The sequence below is a fragment of the Sinocyclocheilus anshuiensis genome, unplaced genomic scaffold (genome assembly GCF_001515605.1).
Source record: "Sinocyclocheilus anshuiensis isolate Anshui unplaced genomic scaffold, SAMN03320099.WGS_v1.1 scaffold1003, whole genome shotgun sequence".
Taxonomy (NCBI): domain Eukaryota; kingdom Metazoa; phylum Chordata; class Actinopteri; order Cypriniformes; family Cyprinidae; genus Sinocyclocheilus; species Sinocyclocheilus anshuiensis.
In genome coordinates, this window is record NW_015542495.1 from 260,002 (window position 1) to 273,763 (window position 13,762).

The 13,762-nt window shown below is 41.7% G+C and overlaps 2 protein-coding genes across 4 annotated transcripts in view; one reads left to right on the top strand and one right to left on the bottom strand.

Annotated features, from left to right (window-relative positions):
- Nucleotides 1-12,223, top strand: part of LOC107694175 (leucine-rich repeat and transmembrane domain-containing protein 2-like) — a 30,467-nt gene extending 18,244 nt beyond the window's left edge. The window contains exons 3-6 of one of the 3 annotated variants that reach the window (XM_016493793.1): nucleotides 115-213; nucleotides 4,916-5,075; nucleotides 8,223-8,819; nucleotides 10,815-12,223. In XM_016493793.1, the coding sequence (XP_016349279.1) occupies nucleotides 5,015-5,075; nucleotides 8,223-8,819; nucleotides 10,815-11,272 (1,116 nt within the window). In that variant the 5' untranslated portion in view covers nucleotides 115-213; nucleotides 4,916-5,014 and the 3' untranslated portion in view covers nucleotides 11,273-12,223. Of the gene's footprint in view, nucleotides 1-114; nucleotides 214-1,665; nucleotides 2,354-4,598; nucleotides 5,076-8,222; nucleotides 8,820-10,814 lie in introns of those variants that run through there. The other 2 variants (XM_016493794.1, XM_016493795.1) reach the window with 2 other exon arrangements.
- Nucleotides 1-13,762, bottom strand: part of cacna2d4a (calcium channel, voltage-dependent, alpha 2/delta subunit 4a) — a 40,655-nt gene that overhangs the window by 11,865 nt on the left and 15,028 nt on the right. The window lies entirely within an intron of this gene.

Consider the following 13,762-nt stretch of genomic DNA (forward strand, 5'->3'; position numbering starts at 1 on the left):
TTTACATTGCAGATTATCGCGAATAGCTCAAGTAGCATACGCTAACAGTGAGTCAAAAAACACCCTCTCAATCCCCCACCTCTCTCTCTCTGTTTCTTTCCCTCTGTTGCTTAGGTAACATGATGTCAGCGCAGCCCCTACCGACACCTTGAAGACTCACCACCAAAATATGACACTATCCTCAACGTGAGCAGCACACACGGGATCATCAATGTACGCACCCACATGCACACTTCATAACATATCGGGCTTCTGATGAGAGAAATGGCATGGTAAGGATTTAATGGAGCTGTAGTGCTTTTTCTTGTCAATGTCTGGCATGTGAAAGCATGTGGGTGGCACTGAGGTCCTTCTGAAGTACACGGTGTGTTGCAACAGCCCACAACACACAGGAGGTAAATGCTTCTGATGTCGCAGAATGCTTTTCCTCTTATAAATAGCTGCAATGGATGCATTTCTCCTTTTTTCTGAGGTGCTGGCCTGCATGCCTCTATGCATTATTCAGAACACCAGGCAATAGCAGGAATGTTTGTATACATGGATGACATTTGGTCTAGTTAGTCCATGTGAACAATGGCCAGTACATGTATTCTTACATTCCTGCACTGTTGCATGATGACAGCACTCTGAGGACATCACAGAGTGTAAAATGCATCACTGCTGGCGTTGGCTACATGTGATTGGATCAATCTATCCATTCATCTATCCATGCATACATCCATTCATCCATCCGTACATAACAAGTGAGGAAGAATCATGTTTTTTTTTTCTCAAATAGATTCACATGCAGCCATTAAAAGCAGGAATGATGATCTGTTTATCTATATACATAATTGATACATTATAGGAGATAGATAGATAGACATACAGCCGGATGGATAGATGGATGGATGGATGGATGGATGGACATACAGCCAGATAGATAGATAGATAGATAGATAGATAGATAGATGGACATACAGCCAGATAGATAGATAGATAGATAGATAGATGGATGACATACAGCCAGATAGATGATGTCGTGACATCACAGATGGATGGATGGACATACAGCCGGATAGATAGATAGATAGATAGATAGATAGATAGATAGATAGATATTCTCTCTAAATTAGCACTGCAGTTAAACTTACTATGGATGGATGGATGGATGGACGGATAGGAGAGATAGATAGATGGATAGATGGATGGATGGATGGACAGATAGGATAGATAGATAGATCGATAGATGGATAGATGGATGGATGGATGGACAGATAGGATAGATAGATAGATCGATAGATGGATAGATGGATGGATGGGTGGATGGATATACAGCCAGATAGATAGATAGATGGATAGATGGATAGATGGATGGATGGATGGATGGATGGACATATAGCCAGATAGATAGATAGATAGATAGATGGATGACATACAGCCGGATAGATGATGTCGTGACATCACAGATGGATGGATGGACATACAGCCAGACAGATAGATAGATAGATAGATAGATAGATAGATAGAATACAGCCGGATAGATGATGTCGTGACATCACAGATGGATGGATGGACATACAGCCGGATAGATAGATGGATGGATGGATGGATGGATGGATGACATACAGCCGGATAGATGATGTCGTGACATCACAGAAAGCAAAATGCATCGCTGCTACTATCTATCTATCTATCTATCTATAAAGAAGGAGAAAGAATCAGCTGTTTTCTTGACCCCTCCTCTCTCCCCTCATCCCTCACTAATGTTACTATCTTTGACAAGGCTGGCACACGCTTACACTGCACGCCTCACCACATGCACATATGGAGAAAGCAACACACACACTTACTCACACACATACTCACACAGACACACATGCGCACCAAAGGCTGGCCTGAGGACAGCACGCGTTTGAGAGACAACCTCCTGACACACACACACGAGAGTGCATTCTGTGGACTCAATATACCAACACAGAGGCGAGCCGATCTGCTGGAAACCACAGAGAATTAAAAGACTGGAGCACACCTCCCCCTCCTCTTCCCCCCTCTCTCACTCTCTCTCTTCTCTCTCTGTGTCCTCCTCTCTCTGAGCAGTACAGCAAGGCATTGCGCAGGATTTAACTCCCCTCCTTCATCTCCCTCTTCTTTATTTTAATCGTTTTTTTCCTTCCTCCAATCCATCTCTCCTTCTGTGGCAGCCGTTGCTCTTGGCAGCGGAAGGACATTTTCATTTCCATATTGGAGCGTTACGAGAGCTGCTATTCGCTCATTTCTCCCACAACCGTGTGTGTGTGTGTTTGTGTGTGTGTGTGTGTGTGTGTGAGAGCTTGGGGGGGGGGGGAACCGAGAAGGACAGCATCTAAAGACGGTGAGTGAAACACTGTTAACCTATAACACATATACACATGCACACATTACAGTTTGCCTCGATTATGATTACCATGTCTGTGCATGATGTTTGCCGAGGGATGTTTTTTATGAGACAGACTCATACGCCTGTTGTTTTGGGTATAGAGCATGTGATGTCCAGTTTTTTTTTATATAGACACAAAGGAAATGTAAAGATGTGTATATGAGCACAGGTGTTGTGCTGGAATGCTGCTTTTGAGTGTATATAAGCATATAGGAGTGAGATTGCATCTACAATATGCAATCCTATAAACACTTGCATATATACACACATTTACGGTAGGACTAAAAACATTTGTGTAATAGGTTTGTATGTTTTTGTGCATACTCTGTATGTGTTGCTTGAGTGAGCATTTTTTTTGCGAGCTTGTGTCTTTATTTGTGATTCTGCTCTTAATAATTCATCCCGTGGCCTCTGCGCCTTTGTTTCTAACGTTTCTTCGCTTTGCTGTTGACTTCGATGGCCTTCTTTTGTGCATGTGTGCATGAGAAAAGGGACCAGAAGGACTGGTTCAGGGGTGAATATCAAAAGTGCATTTCTATTTACTTATGTGTTGCAAGATACAGTAATAACATACATGTTGTCACACACATGCATAGTTGACCTTGTGCATTCACAGGAAGTTAGTACGGCGTGGGGTGAGAATGTGTGAAATATGTGCTGAACTGGACGTGGAGAAATGCTGCTATAGTGAGAGACTATTACATCACGTGTGTGTGTGTGTGTGTGTGTGTGTGTGCAGGCTGCATGCTTGGGAGTCAAATGACACATCGCTCAACTAATTATCCTCTCCACACACACACACTTGCATATTATCACACTCTCAAACTTGCATGTTCTAGGAAACGTAATGCGCGGAAAATGTTCACGTGTTGAGCAACTCCAAAAGGTGTTTGCAGAGACTCACTTGCACACACACATTCACACATGCAATATAACCTCTAAATATCTGCACATTTTTCCACTGTGCCGTTTCGGATGACAGCCTGGTGAATTGGTGTTGCGTTGCGCAAATACGCACACACAGCCACACATGCTGTGATGGATGTGGCAGGTGACAAGGCCGAAGTGTCACAGAAAGGGAGTCTAAGACAGCAGCGGCCATTTTACAGCAAACCGGCCTGGCGTAAACAGAAGCAACTTGTAACCTTGTGCTCAATGATCTGAGACACACACATTCACAGCATTGCGTTACACAACTGGTATTAAATAATGGTACGTTGTTATAATAAAAATATTCCTGTCTCTGTCATGTGCTGTAAGTGTTTCAGTGTCGTATTACTGTACTGCAATTAACTAAATCGTGTCTGCAGTGTCAGTTCTACTACGGTTTTGTACCCTGGAGAGCTGTATTACAGTAAGCACCGCTGTATTGCAGGTGGCTTTGTACCAGGAGGAAAGTTCTGTTTCTCAGATGTTGCTCTTTCATAGCTCAGGGGACTTACAGGATATTTCAGTTATGTTTGATTGAAGTATCAAGTTTGTCTTGGATATTTCTCTTGAAATTCTATAGGAGAAATACAAATAGAAACAAATGAGACAATTGTTGACATACTACATACCCCTTTGACCGAAAATAGGTACTTGAAGTACACCCTGATATTTTAATCTAATATTTCCATAATTTAACAGCATATTTGCATATTTATTATTCTCTGGTATTGTTTACATGACAAAAAGTAAAACAAATAAAATATGTAATCTTTTTTAATACGTTTTAATACTTTTTTATGATGTAATTATTAGTTTTTCATCAGCACATAAATTTGTGGACTTTGCCGACAGAATTTGATGAGAAATATTTGAGCTTGGCTTTTCAGAGTTTGGTATCTTAAACAAATCGGAGAACAGCTTGAAGACATTGTTGAGAAATTTTCTGAATCTTTAGAGGAAACAGTTGTGAGAATACAGGAGTCTTTTTCGCAGTGGAAAAATATGAGAATCAGGAGATGTAAGCATACGTCTCCATTTAATCTCATTTGGGAAAAAATAATTAATATTAAATATGAACAGTATTATTAAATAATAAAGTATTTAAATAAAATAATAATCATTTTAAATATTCAAGAGCTCACACTTGTGATTTTTCATTCTTGTAGAATGTAACTCCATTTTCCATCACTTTACTGGAACATGTTGAATAGTCTAATCAATGGTACAATAGAATTTTGAACAGAAATGAGGAACAAAGTTGCAAAGTTTGTGTTGAAAGTTAATTGCTAATTTGTTCTTTCCTAAGATGTTTTCTATTGAGCCTAGACTAGAATACATACAGAAGGGATCAAACTTGACAGAAAGTGAGCTGATTTGAAAAAATAAGCCATGACATGACAGTGACACTGTTGTTACCAATATGTCAAGATTTATTTGAGTTTCACCGCAGCTACTAAAAACACACACCATGCAGCTCACACACTCAGTAAGCCATCTATGCTGAGACAGGCAGAAAACAAGCGCTCACCTTCAAAAGTCATATTAAGTACAGAAAAAAACTGACTATCCTTCAAACTCTCTCTGCAGTCTCGTCACTGGCCCCATATCGCTGCCTGTGGAGGCTGGCATCAGGGCCAGCTGATGTCACAGCAGATCTGAGGCAGCTGTAGTCATAGAAGCGCAGAAATGCAGCTCAGCACTGCACCTACAGTGGGTCGCAGGAGGAGAGGAAATCCGGACAGCCAAGGTGAGCCCAACACACACACACACACACACACACATTCACTCTTCTGAAGGGGCTGGGCTTAAGGACCGATTACTTTCATACAGTTTTACATGCTTTTTGTGACTATCAATGATCTAAATCAAGTATTTACATGTCACCAGAGTGCAGACTGATGCGTTTCAAGAAATGATCAGTTTCACTAATATGTTTGTGGAAAGAAAGGTGGTGTGTGTTGACGTATGTGTCCGTATGGGTGTGTATAGAGTGGTATAGAGCGCAGCAAACATCACCAGCTGCCCCAGCAACAGATGGATTAGGATGGCTTTAGTTAATGTGTGTCTGATTAAAGATCTGCATGAAGCAACGCAGAGGCAACACAAACACACACACACAGCTCTGCTGCATTGTCACATATACTTACAGCTGTATATTGAAAATATTTATACTGGTTTAGTGTCAGACTTAAAATCTGTATTGTAAGTCAATACTTAGTCCATACAGCTTTCGTTTTTCTGGGGAACACAAAGCTTTTTGAAAGAATATCCTAGCCATTCCTTTCAGTTTAATGAAAGTGAATGAAAACTGGTGTTGTCAAGCTCCAAAATGACAAAACACCATAAAATGATCTTAAAAAGACTTGCACACTCTTCAAGGACTTCTGAAGCCATAAGCTAGCTTTGTGTGAGGAAAAGCCTATTTGCTGATTATTCACTGATAATCTTGACATCCACACTAGATCTGTGAAGGAATCTTTCCTTTGAGTCTGATAGTTTCAATTAATACGTTGATCCAGTTCATAAAATGCATCTGAATGATTCAGTGAGTCAAATGACTATAGATTATAGAATATAGAGTATGTAAGTTGTACGAATTTCTTTTATGGTGCATTTTGTAACTTAAAAGCTGCAGTCCCCATTCATTTTCAATGAAGCCATCAGCACTCTCTTCAAATTTCCAAATTTCTTTAGGAATTTGTTTTATTTATTCTGGGAACTGGAGTCCTCCTAAAATGAGACAATCCTAAAAGCTAAGAAAAGAAAAGAAAAGAAAAGAAAATAAGAAAATAAAATTGTAGTGAAGGCACAGAATAGATGTTCATCCTATTTTAAACTAGGTCCAGTCGCTGGGAGATTTCCGTCCTCGCCACTGACATACAGTCTTTGTGGTTTTCTACAGGATTGTTCTGAACACATAGGGCTCATGACAGTGAAAGAGCATTGTTTCAATAACAGCAGTCATATGCCTATCCTGATGTGCTGACACACATTTCTCCTCGGCCAAACAGAAGGGATGAGAGAAAAAAGGGAACCTGTGCTGGAAAGATGGGATATACTGAAGATTGAAGGTTGATTGGCCAAAACAGCAATTCTAGAATCATTCACAACTACATAGTTTAGAAGGATGGATTAATTGTTGAGATTACACAGAATTGTGTGAGTGTGTATGAGAGAGAGTGTGTGTGTTTGTGATGATTGTATGTGTCTCTGATTACAGAGGGATCAGGGTGTTGAGGCTGGTCAGGATCAGATATCTGAGTGCTGTAACTGCATCTGTCTGCACTCAAACTGCCAAACACTCTCACACACACACACACACACACATTCAGCAACGAGACAACTGGGAACTCAACATTTAAAACCCTCATACCCATTGATAGCATGTGATTGTCTCACACACACACACACAGAGAAACATCGCTCCCTACCCTTTTCCACAGTTGCATAAAAGAGAGGTGACGAACAGTTGGCAAATGTTTGTTTTGTCATGGCAGAGCAGAGGACGTTCTCTGTTTAACTCTGAGGCACATTATATTCCAATCATACATGTTCGTTTAGAATGGAAAAGCAACTGCCATAGGAGAACTTTTCAGGTTCCACAAATAACTTTTGACTCTCTAATTCAGTGGATCTCCATTGGTTTTGCTTCACAAATGGTGAGCCAGCAAAGTATCAGAATTGTTTAAGGTATAAAAGTAAACAAAAATGTCCTTAAAATCACACAGTGAAATTTCTTAATATTACCATAAGCGGCATAGGCCCAAAAATATGCAAAACATATATATATATATATATATTCATATAAAAATTCTACTCCCTATTTATTTCACTAGCCTATGCACCATTTTCCCTGCTACCTTTAATCCTATCAGAACAGAACTCCATGAATCCATCCAAAATGCTTGTCCAGCGCAGGGTCGGAACAGACCTGTAACTGAATTTTAGGTGCCACCCACCAACTGAGAACCACTGCAGTTGCTTCATAGAAACCTGTTTACTGATACATTAAAGAACCCAGAAACCAATACTGATCTCAAGAATTTATGTTACATCAGCCAACAAGGAACCATTTAGCCAACACAAGGATCTCATTCAGGAAACGACAAAGAAATAGCTGAATTGTTGTCATTTACTCACCAATGTAGTTCAGTGTAGTTCTTAAATCTCATTTGCACTCAGTTCTCATTTGCACTCACATTCAGTTGAAATATTGAATGTTTTGTGCATTTCTTTATTGATTTTCAGTAAATAGAAAGTTACATTTTGGTATTTTCTTTGCAAAGCACGTGTGTGGTTTTGGAAGACTTTGAATACAGCACACAAGTAATAGTCTTGTTTTTTTTGGTGCATTTTATTTTATTTTTTTCATTTTTGGAGCTTGACAGCTCCAGCCTCCAATATGATAAAAAGCATTTTGGACTGTCTGCAGTATATCTTCTTATGTGTACTAGGGAGGAAAGAAAGTCATACAGTTTTAAAGAGACATGAAGGCGAGTAAATAATTACACGATTTTCATTTTTGGCAAAATAACCCATAAAGAGCGCTCTATACACAAATCAAAATAAGTTAGTTTAAAAAAACAGCCTGAAGGTGCTGCAACAGATAGCAGCTACTTACAGCAACTGCAACAAAAATACTGCTGTCTTGTCTAGAGGTCCGTTTGTATCACATAAGCTCCGGTTTAAAATAGTGTGGTAGGAGCAGCAGCTACAGGTTCAGTTCATGTCGAGCACTGGTCCCCTTCATTAAATACGGTACATGTGATTCACAGTGGCACTAAATCAACACCTGTCACATCTTTCACATCAATCAAAGCAGCTTTCGGGAGTTAATGGTTTATGTCAGTTCTTTCCGATGATATACACTTTTGTTTTTTCTTCTTTTCCACAGGTCTGCTAGGTGTGCTGAGTGTGTGTGCTACGTTACTGCAGTTATGCGCTGGCTGTCCTTCAGAGTGTGTGTGTAACTCACTGGAAGCTAACTGCAGTGGGCGGAGTCTAGTATTTGTGCCCGCTCTCACTTCTCTCCCGGAGGGCACACATACCCTCCTTCTGGCCAATAACCGCCTCTCCTCCCTTCCCGTCTCTGCCTTCGCCAACCTAAGCACCCTGGAGACACTCGACCTGTCCAATAACTATTTGGACAACCTGCCTTCTAGACTTTTCCGTGAGCTGAGTAACCTGAGTGATTTGAGTTTGCGTAACAACAGCCTGACGGTTTTGGATCGCGAGTTATTTCGCGGCCTGACCCTGCTGCGGAGACTGGATCTGTCTCTGAACGGCTTGCCCGCTGTGCCGCTGGGCCTGCTGGATGAGCTGCAAGGGCTGACTTGGCTCTCCTTGGCTGGGAACAGACTTCATGCTCTGGAGAGAGCCACATTTGAGCCTCTCGTCAACCTTCAGCACCTGGAGCTGGGCATGAACCCCTGGGAGTGTGACTGCAACTTGAGAGACTTCAAACACTGGATGGAGTGGCTAATATATCGAGGTGAGGACTGCATGCTGTTTTGGTTCTCTGCAGGTGTACAAACACGTCCTTTAAGCAATAAGCCACAAGAGGCTGTGTGTTACTGGGATTTTACCTTAAAGGATAGTTCACCCAAAAATGGAAGTTCTGTCATTAATTACTCACCCTCATGTCGTTCCACACCCGTAAGACCTTCGTTCATCTTCCGAACACAAATTAAGATATTTTTGATGAAATCCAAGAGCTTTCTGACCCTGCATAGACAGCAACACAACTGATACGTTCAAGGCCCAGAAAGGTAGTAAGATAAATATCGTCAAAATAGTCCATGTGACATCAATGGATCAAGCGCAATATTATGAAGCTATGAGAATACTTTTCGTGCGCAAAGAAAACAAAAATAACGACTTATTCAACAATTTCTTCTCTTCCGTGTCAGTCAACCATGGACTATTTAAAAATGTCCTTACAACCTTTCTGGGCCTTGAACATGTCAGTTGCGTTGCTGTCTATGCAGGGTCAAAAAGCTCTCGGATTTTATTAGGGCTGCATGATAAATCGCATGCGATATTTAATGCGCATCTTGTCAGAAAGCTGGTTCTGTAATCAGCGGTAAATCTCCATCACGTGCGTGCTTTCACAGAACCAGCTTTACTGATAAGATATCTAAAATTTCTGATAAGAAATTTGGGTTTCCGAAGATGACTGAAGGTCTTACAGGTTTAAAACAACATGTGAGTAATTACAGAATTTTCATTTTTGGGTGAACTATCCCTTTAAGTGCAATGTGTTCTTTGGCACAGCCCAAAGTGGACTGCCTAAAACACCCCTAAAATCACTTCATATATGTCTTCAGTGACATATTGTGCCTATAAAGTACAGTGCTCAATAAATAATTAAAACTATTAATATTTAAAATTTGAATAAACTACACTTCCATCAAGTAATTTAGTTCATTGGCATTTTACAAGGGCTTTGAACGTGGCTCAACCAATGAGAATTTTAGAGAATTATCAGTTTAAAAAAAGCTTTATTAAGCCTTTTAACAGATGGCACTGTAAGCTAATGGTAAGTGCATGAACACCAAACAGATTGTAGGATATGTACCCACTCTCTCCCTAATAATTCCCTGTCTATCTTTTGTCTACCACTGGCAATGAAATGTGGCAAAACCCCAAAAATCATTGTGAAGCAGAGCTTAGAAGCCTCTGCTTCTTATTATCTATACCTCTCGCTTTCTATTTTTCTATCTGTCTCAATCCTTCTACTCTGAGTCAGAGAAACTCATTTAATTCTATTTCAGAGCAGCTTTGAGAGGGAGGGGGATTTGAAACAGACATGAGAGGCTGAGTCACAAAGCTTTTAGCGTGTGTGAGAAAGAGACTCCAGTCATGGTGGGCTCCGATTCTCTTGCTCTGTTCCAAAACCTAGTGAGCTGCCTACAGAGGCAGCATTTTGAGGCATCATAGATTCTCTCTTGACATGAAGGTAGGTATCTTACTTATGCTGCCTTCTGTTTTGACCAAATTCTAAGGCATGTTTATTTTCATGGAGATACCACAATGCAACAAATAAGAAAATCCAAGATAGATACATTAAAATCAAGTGTGAGTCGTCTATCCTGTGCAAAACATAAAAAATAAAACAAAATAATTGTGTGGCATGCGGAGTTGCTGCCTATGTAGAGCATTCCAAATCAGTCTCATGAGGTTCCATGACAGTTAACATGCTGCCTTTGAAGGCTGCTGCCTATGTAGGGAGTGGGCAGCATGGCTGCTCACTAGGTTTGGGAACAGAGCTTCTGTATGCATGTCAGGCTTATTAATTATACACCAGCTACCACTCTTCCTCTCATACAAACACACGCATGCAAATTGAAGAGGGCTGCTGACCCTACTAGCTGTGCGGTGCTATTTTGGAGGGCTTGAAGCAGCCATTTAAATTCATTAGAGGTGACTATTGTTTACCTTAGAGAGCTAAAATTTTAATTTATCTTTCTCTATTGCTTTGTCGTAGGCGGTTATGTCGATGCCGTTGAGTGTACACTTCCGAAGGACTTAAGGGGTCATGACATCAGGGGTGTTCCTGTGGAGATGTTCAACTACTGTCTGCAATTGGAAGATGAGAATGGGGGCGGGGCTGGGAGCACAAAGAGTGGATCTCCACCTTGTTTTCGAGGGACAGCCACTCCGTCATCTAATGGTGCAGTGGTGCGTACGCCGGCGGAGCTACCAGACTGTGTGAAGCAGCGTTATCGGCCGGTCAGTGTTCGCAGGGCGATCGGTACAGTAGTGATCGCTGGTGTGGTCTGTGGAATCGTGTGTATTATGATGGTGGCTGCCGCAGCGTATGGCTGCATTTATGCCTCTCTAATGGCAAAATACCAACGAGAGCTAAAGAAGAGGCAGCCGTTGATGGGTGACGCAGAGGCAGAAGCCGACCCGGAGGAGAAACATATCTCATCAGTTGCATAGGGGAAAGGGGGAGAGGGGTCAGAGTTCAGAGATCAGCCACAAATCTAAAGAACCCTCTACTGGTTGAGCTGCTCATTTGATGATCATTTAGCTGACCAGCGGAGGATTCATCATCCCTGTTTCCTGTCTCTCTGTCCTTCCTGAGACCCTCTCTGACTCTCAGACTTACACTTTACTCAATCTCTAAACTTTGGCCTATGACCTATGACCTTTGACCTATTTGCCCCAGGACAAGAGGGACCACTCAGCACTTTAGAACTCCCCCACCCTCCTCCAGTGTTGAGAGGATCTCAGCAGAGGAGGTGTGGATGCAACTGTTCACAGTTCTGAACCCTGATGTTTCTAGAGGATCGTGTGCTGTCATTAGCATTAGCCTCTGTAGCAGCCTAATCATCAACCCAAACCTCCAAATCATAACTCTAATCCCAACCCCAATCATAGACCTTTAACTCTAATCCCAACCTCTCAAAACTAATCCAAGCCCTCAACTCTAATCCTATCCCTTCAATATTAACCCCAACCCTTACCATAACCATCACCTCTAACACAGTCTACACTGGGTCGCACATGCAAGTGGCACAACACATCAAAAGCCAATAACACTCATTACAATCAATGCTGTCTACAATAGATACATTCTGATGCATTGCACCGTAAACTGATGCCCCAATTTCTGACATACTACATGGGCTTGTCCAACTTCCGACAAAATGACAAATTGATTTGGAATGTTGACTTTAAAGTGTCCCATGTAGACAGCCTCACTCTCGTGTCAACCGATGTGCTCGGTGTAGAAATGGTGTAATCATAAACTTCCAACTCCACTACCAATCCTAACCTTAAATATCCAGCTCTACTCCCAAACTTTAACCCTAAATGTACAACACAAATCCCGATCTTACCACAAACCTTCTCCATCCCTAATCTAAACCCCCAACCCTAACGAGCCGACAGTAAAAAAAAAAAAGTGAAGTGACGTGACGTGGCCAAGTATGGTGACCCATACTCGGAATTAGTGCTCTGCATTTATCCCATCCAAAGTGCACACACACAGCAGTGAACACACACACACCGTGAACACACATCCGGAGCAGTGGGCAGCCATTTTTTGCTGCGGTGCCCGGGGAGCAGTTGGGGGTTCGGTGCCTTGCTCAAGGGCACCTCAGTCGTGGTATTGAAGGTGGAGAGAGCGCTGTACATCCACTCCCCCCACCTACAATCCCTGCCGGTACGAGACTCGAACCCGCAACCTTTGGGTTACGAGTCCGACTCTCTAACCATTAGGCCACGACTTCCCCATACCCCGTAACCCATACCCTTACCATAAACCTCCATCATGAATCCTAACCCTCAACTCTAACCCTAAGCCTCTGAACCTACAAACCTGTACCTCCAACATGAATCCCTACCCCTTACCATGAGCCTCCATCATGAATCCTAACCCCCAACTCTACCCCTAAACCTTCAACACTATTCTGAACCACCAAATCCTAACCCTGTAACACTGTTACCATAAACATCCATGACTAATCGTAACCTAAAATTCTAACCCTAAGCCTCCAACACTTATCTTAACCCCCAACCGCGAACCTTCTACATGAATCCCTACCCTTGCCAAAAGCCTCCGTCACTAATCTGAACCCACAACCATAAACCGCCAATGGTAATCTCTGCCCTTAGCATGAATCTCCATCACTAATATGAACCCCATAACTCTAAACCTCCATCAACATTCCAAACATCCAACACTTACCCTAAACCTTCAGCTCTACTCCCAACCCAAACATTAAACCCCCAATACTAACTCTCACCTCCAACCTTAATTGTAACCCTTAACCCAACCCCAGTGTGAACTTAACATCATAACCCCCACATATCATATTTGAAATATCCCCACCTTATTTATCAGCTATAATATATTCTGTACAATGTAACGTGCCCCAGTTTTATGTTTTTAAGTGTGAGGTTTGTCCTTTGTATTGTGTGATAATTTGTGTTGATAACATTTTTTTGTTCGTTTACTGTTTGCTATTTCTCCATGTTCATCTCTAGAGGTCAGACGTGCTTTTGTAAGACTAGAAGAATCCAGCCCTGGTGTCTATCGTGAAGTGTCTTGAAGTATCGTGAAGTGCTAATGTAGAGCAGGCTGAGGACTCTGTGATGTTAGTGGAGGGTGGCAGATTGTGGCTATTGGAACTGTTAATTACACCTTGGTGGCTAAAGAAGCACAGTGGCCCTACAGGATAGCTGCCCTCTAAACAAATCCAGAAAGACAATAGCTGAGGAGGAAATAAACCTTACCTTTATTAAGATAGACTTTTCTGTGCAATATAAATCAATGTCTTTGTTGATCTGTTGTTTAATTCTGGACTAGGATGTCATATCTGATTTAGTCTGATCTTTTCTCTTGGGCTGGCGATGGAAGAGAATCGACTGCGCCTGTGTGATCAATTTTCTGCTTGTGGACCAATTTGCATAATCTGCTTTTCC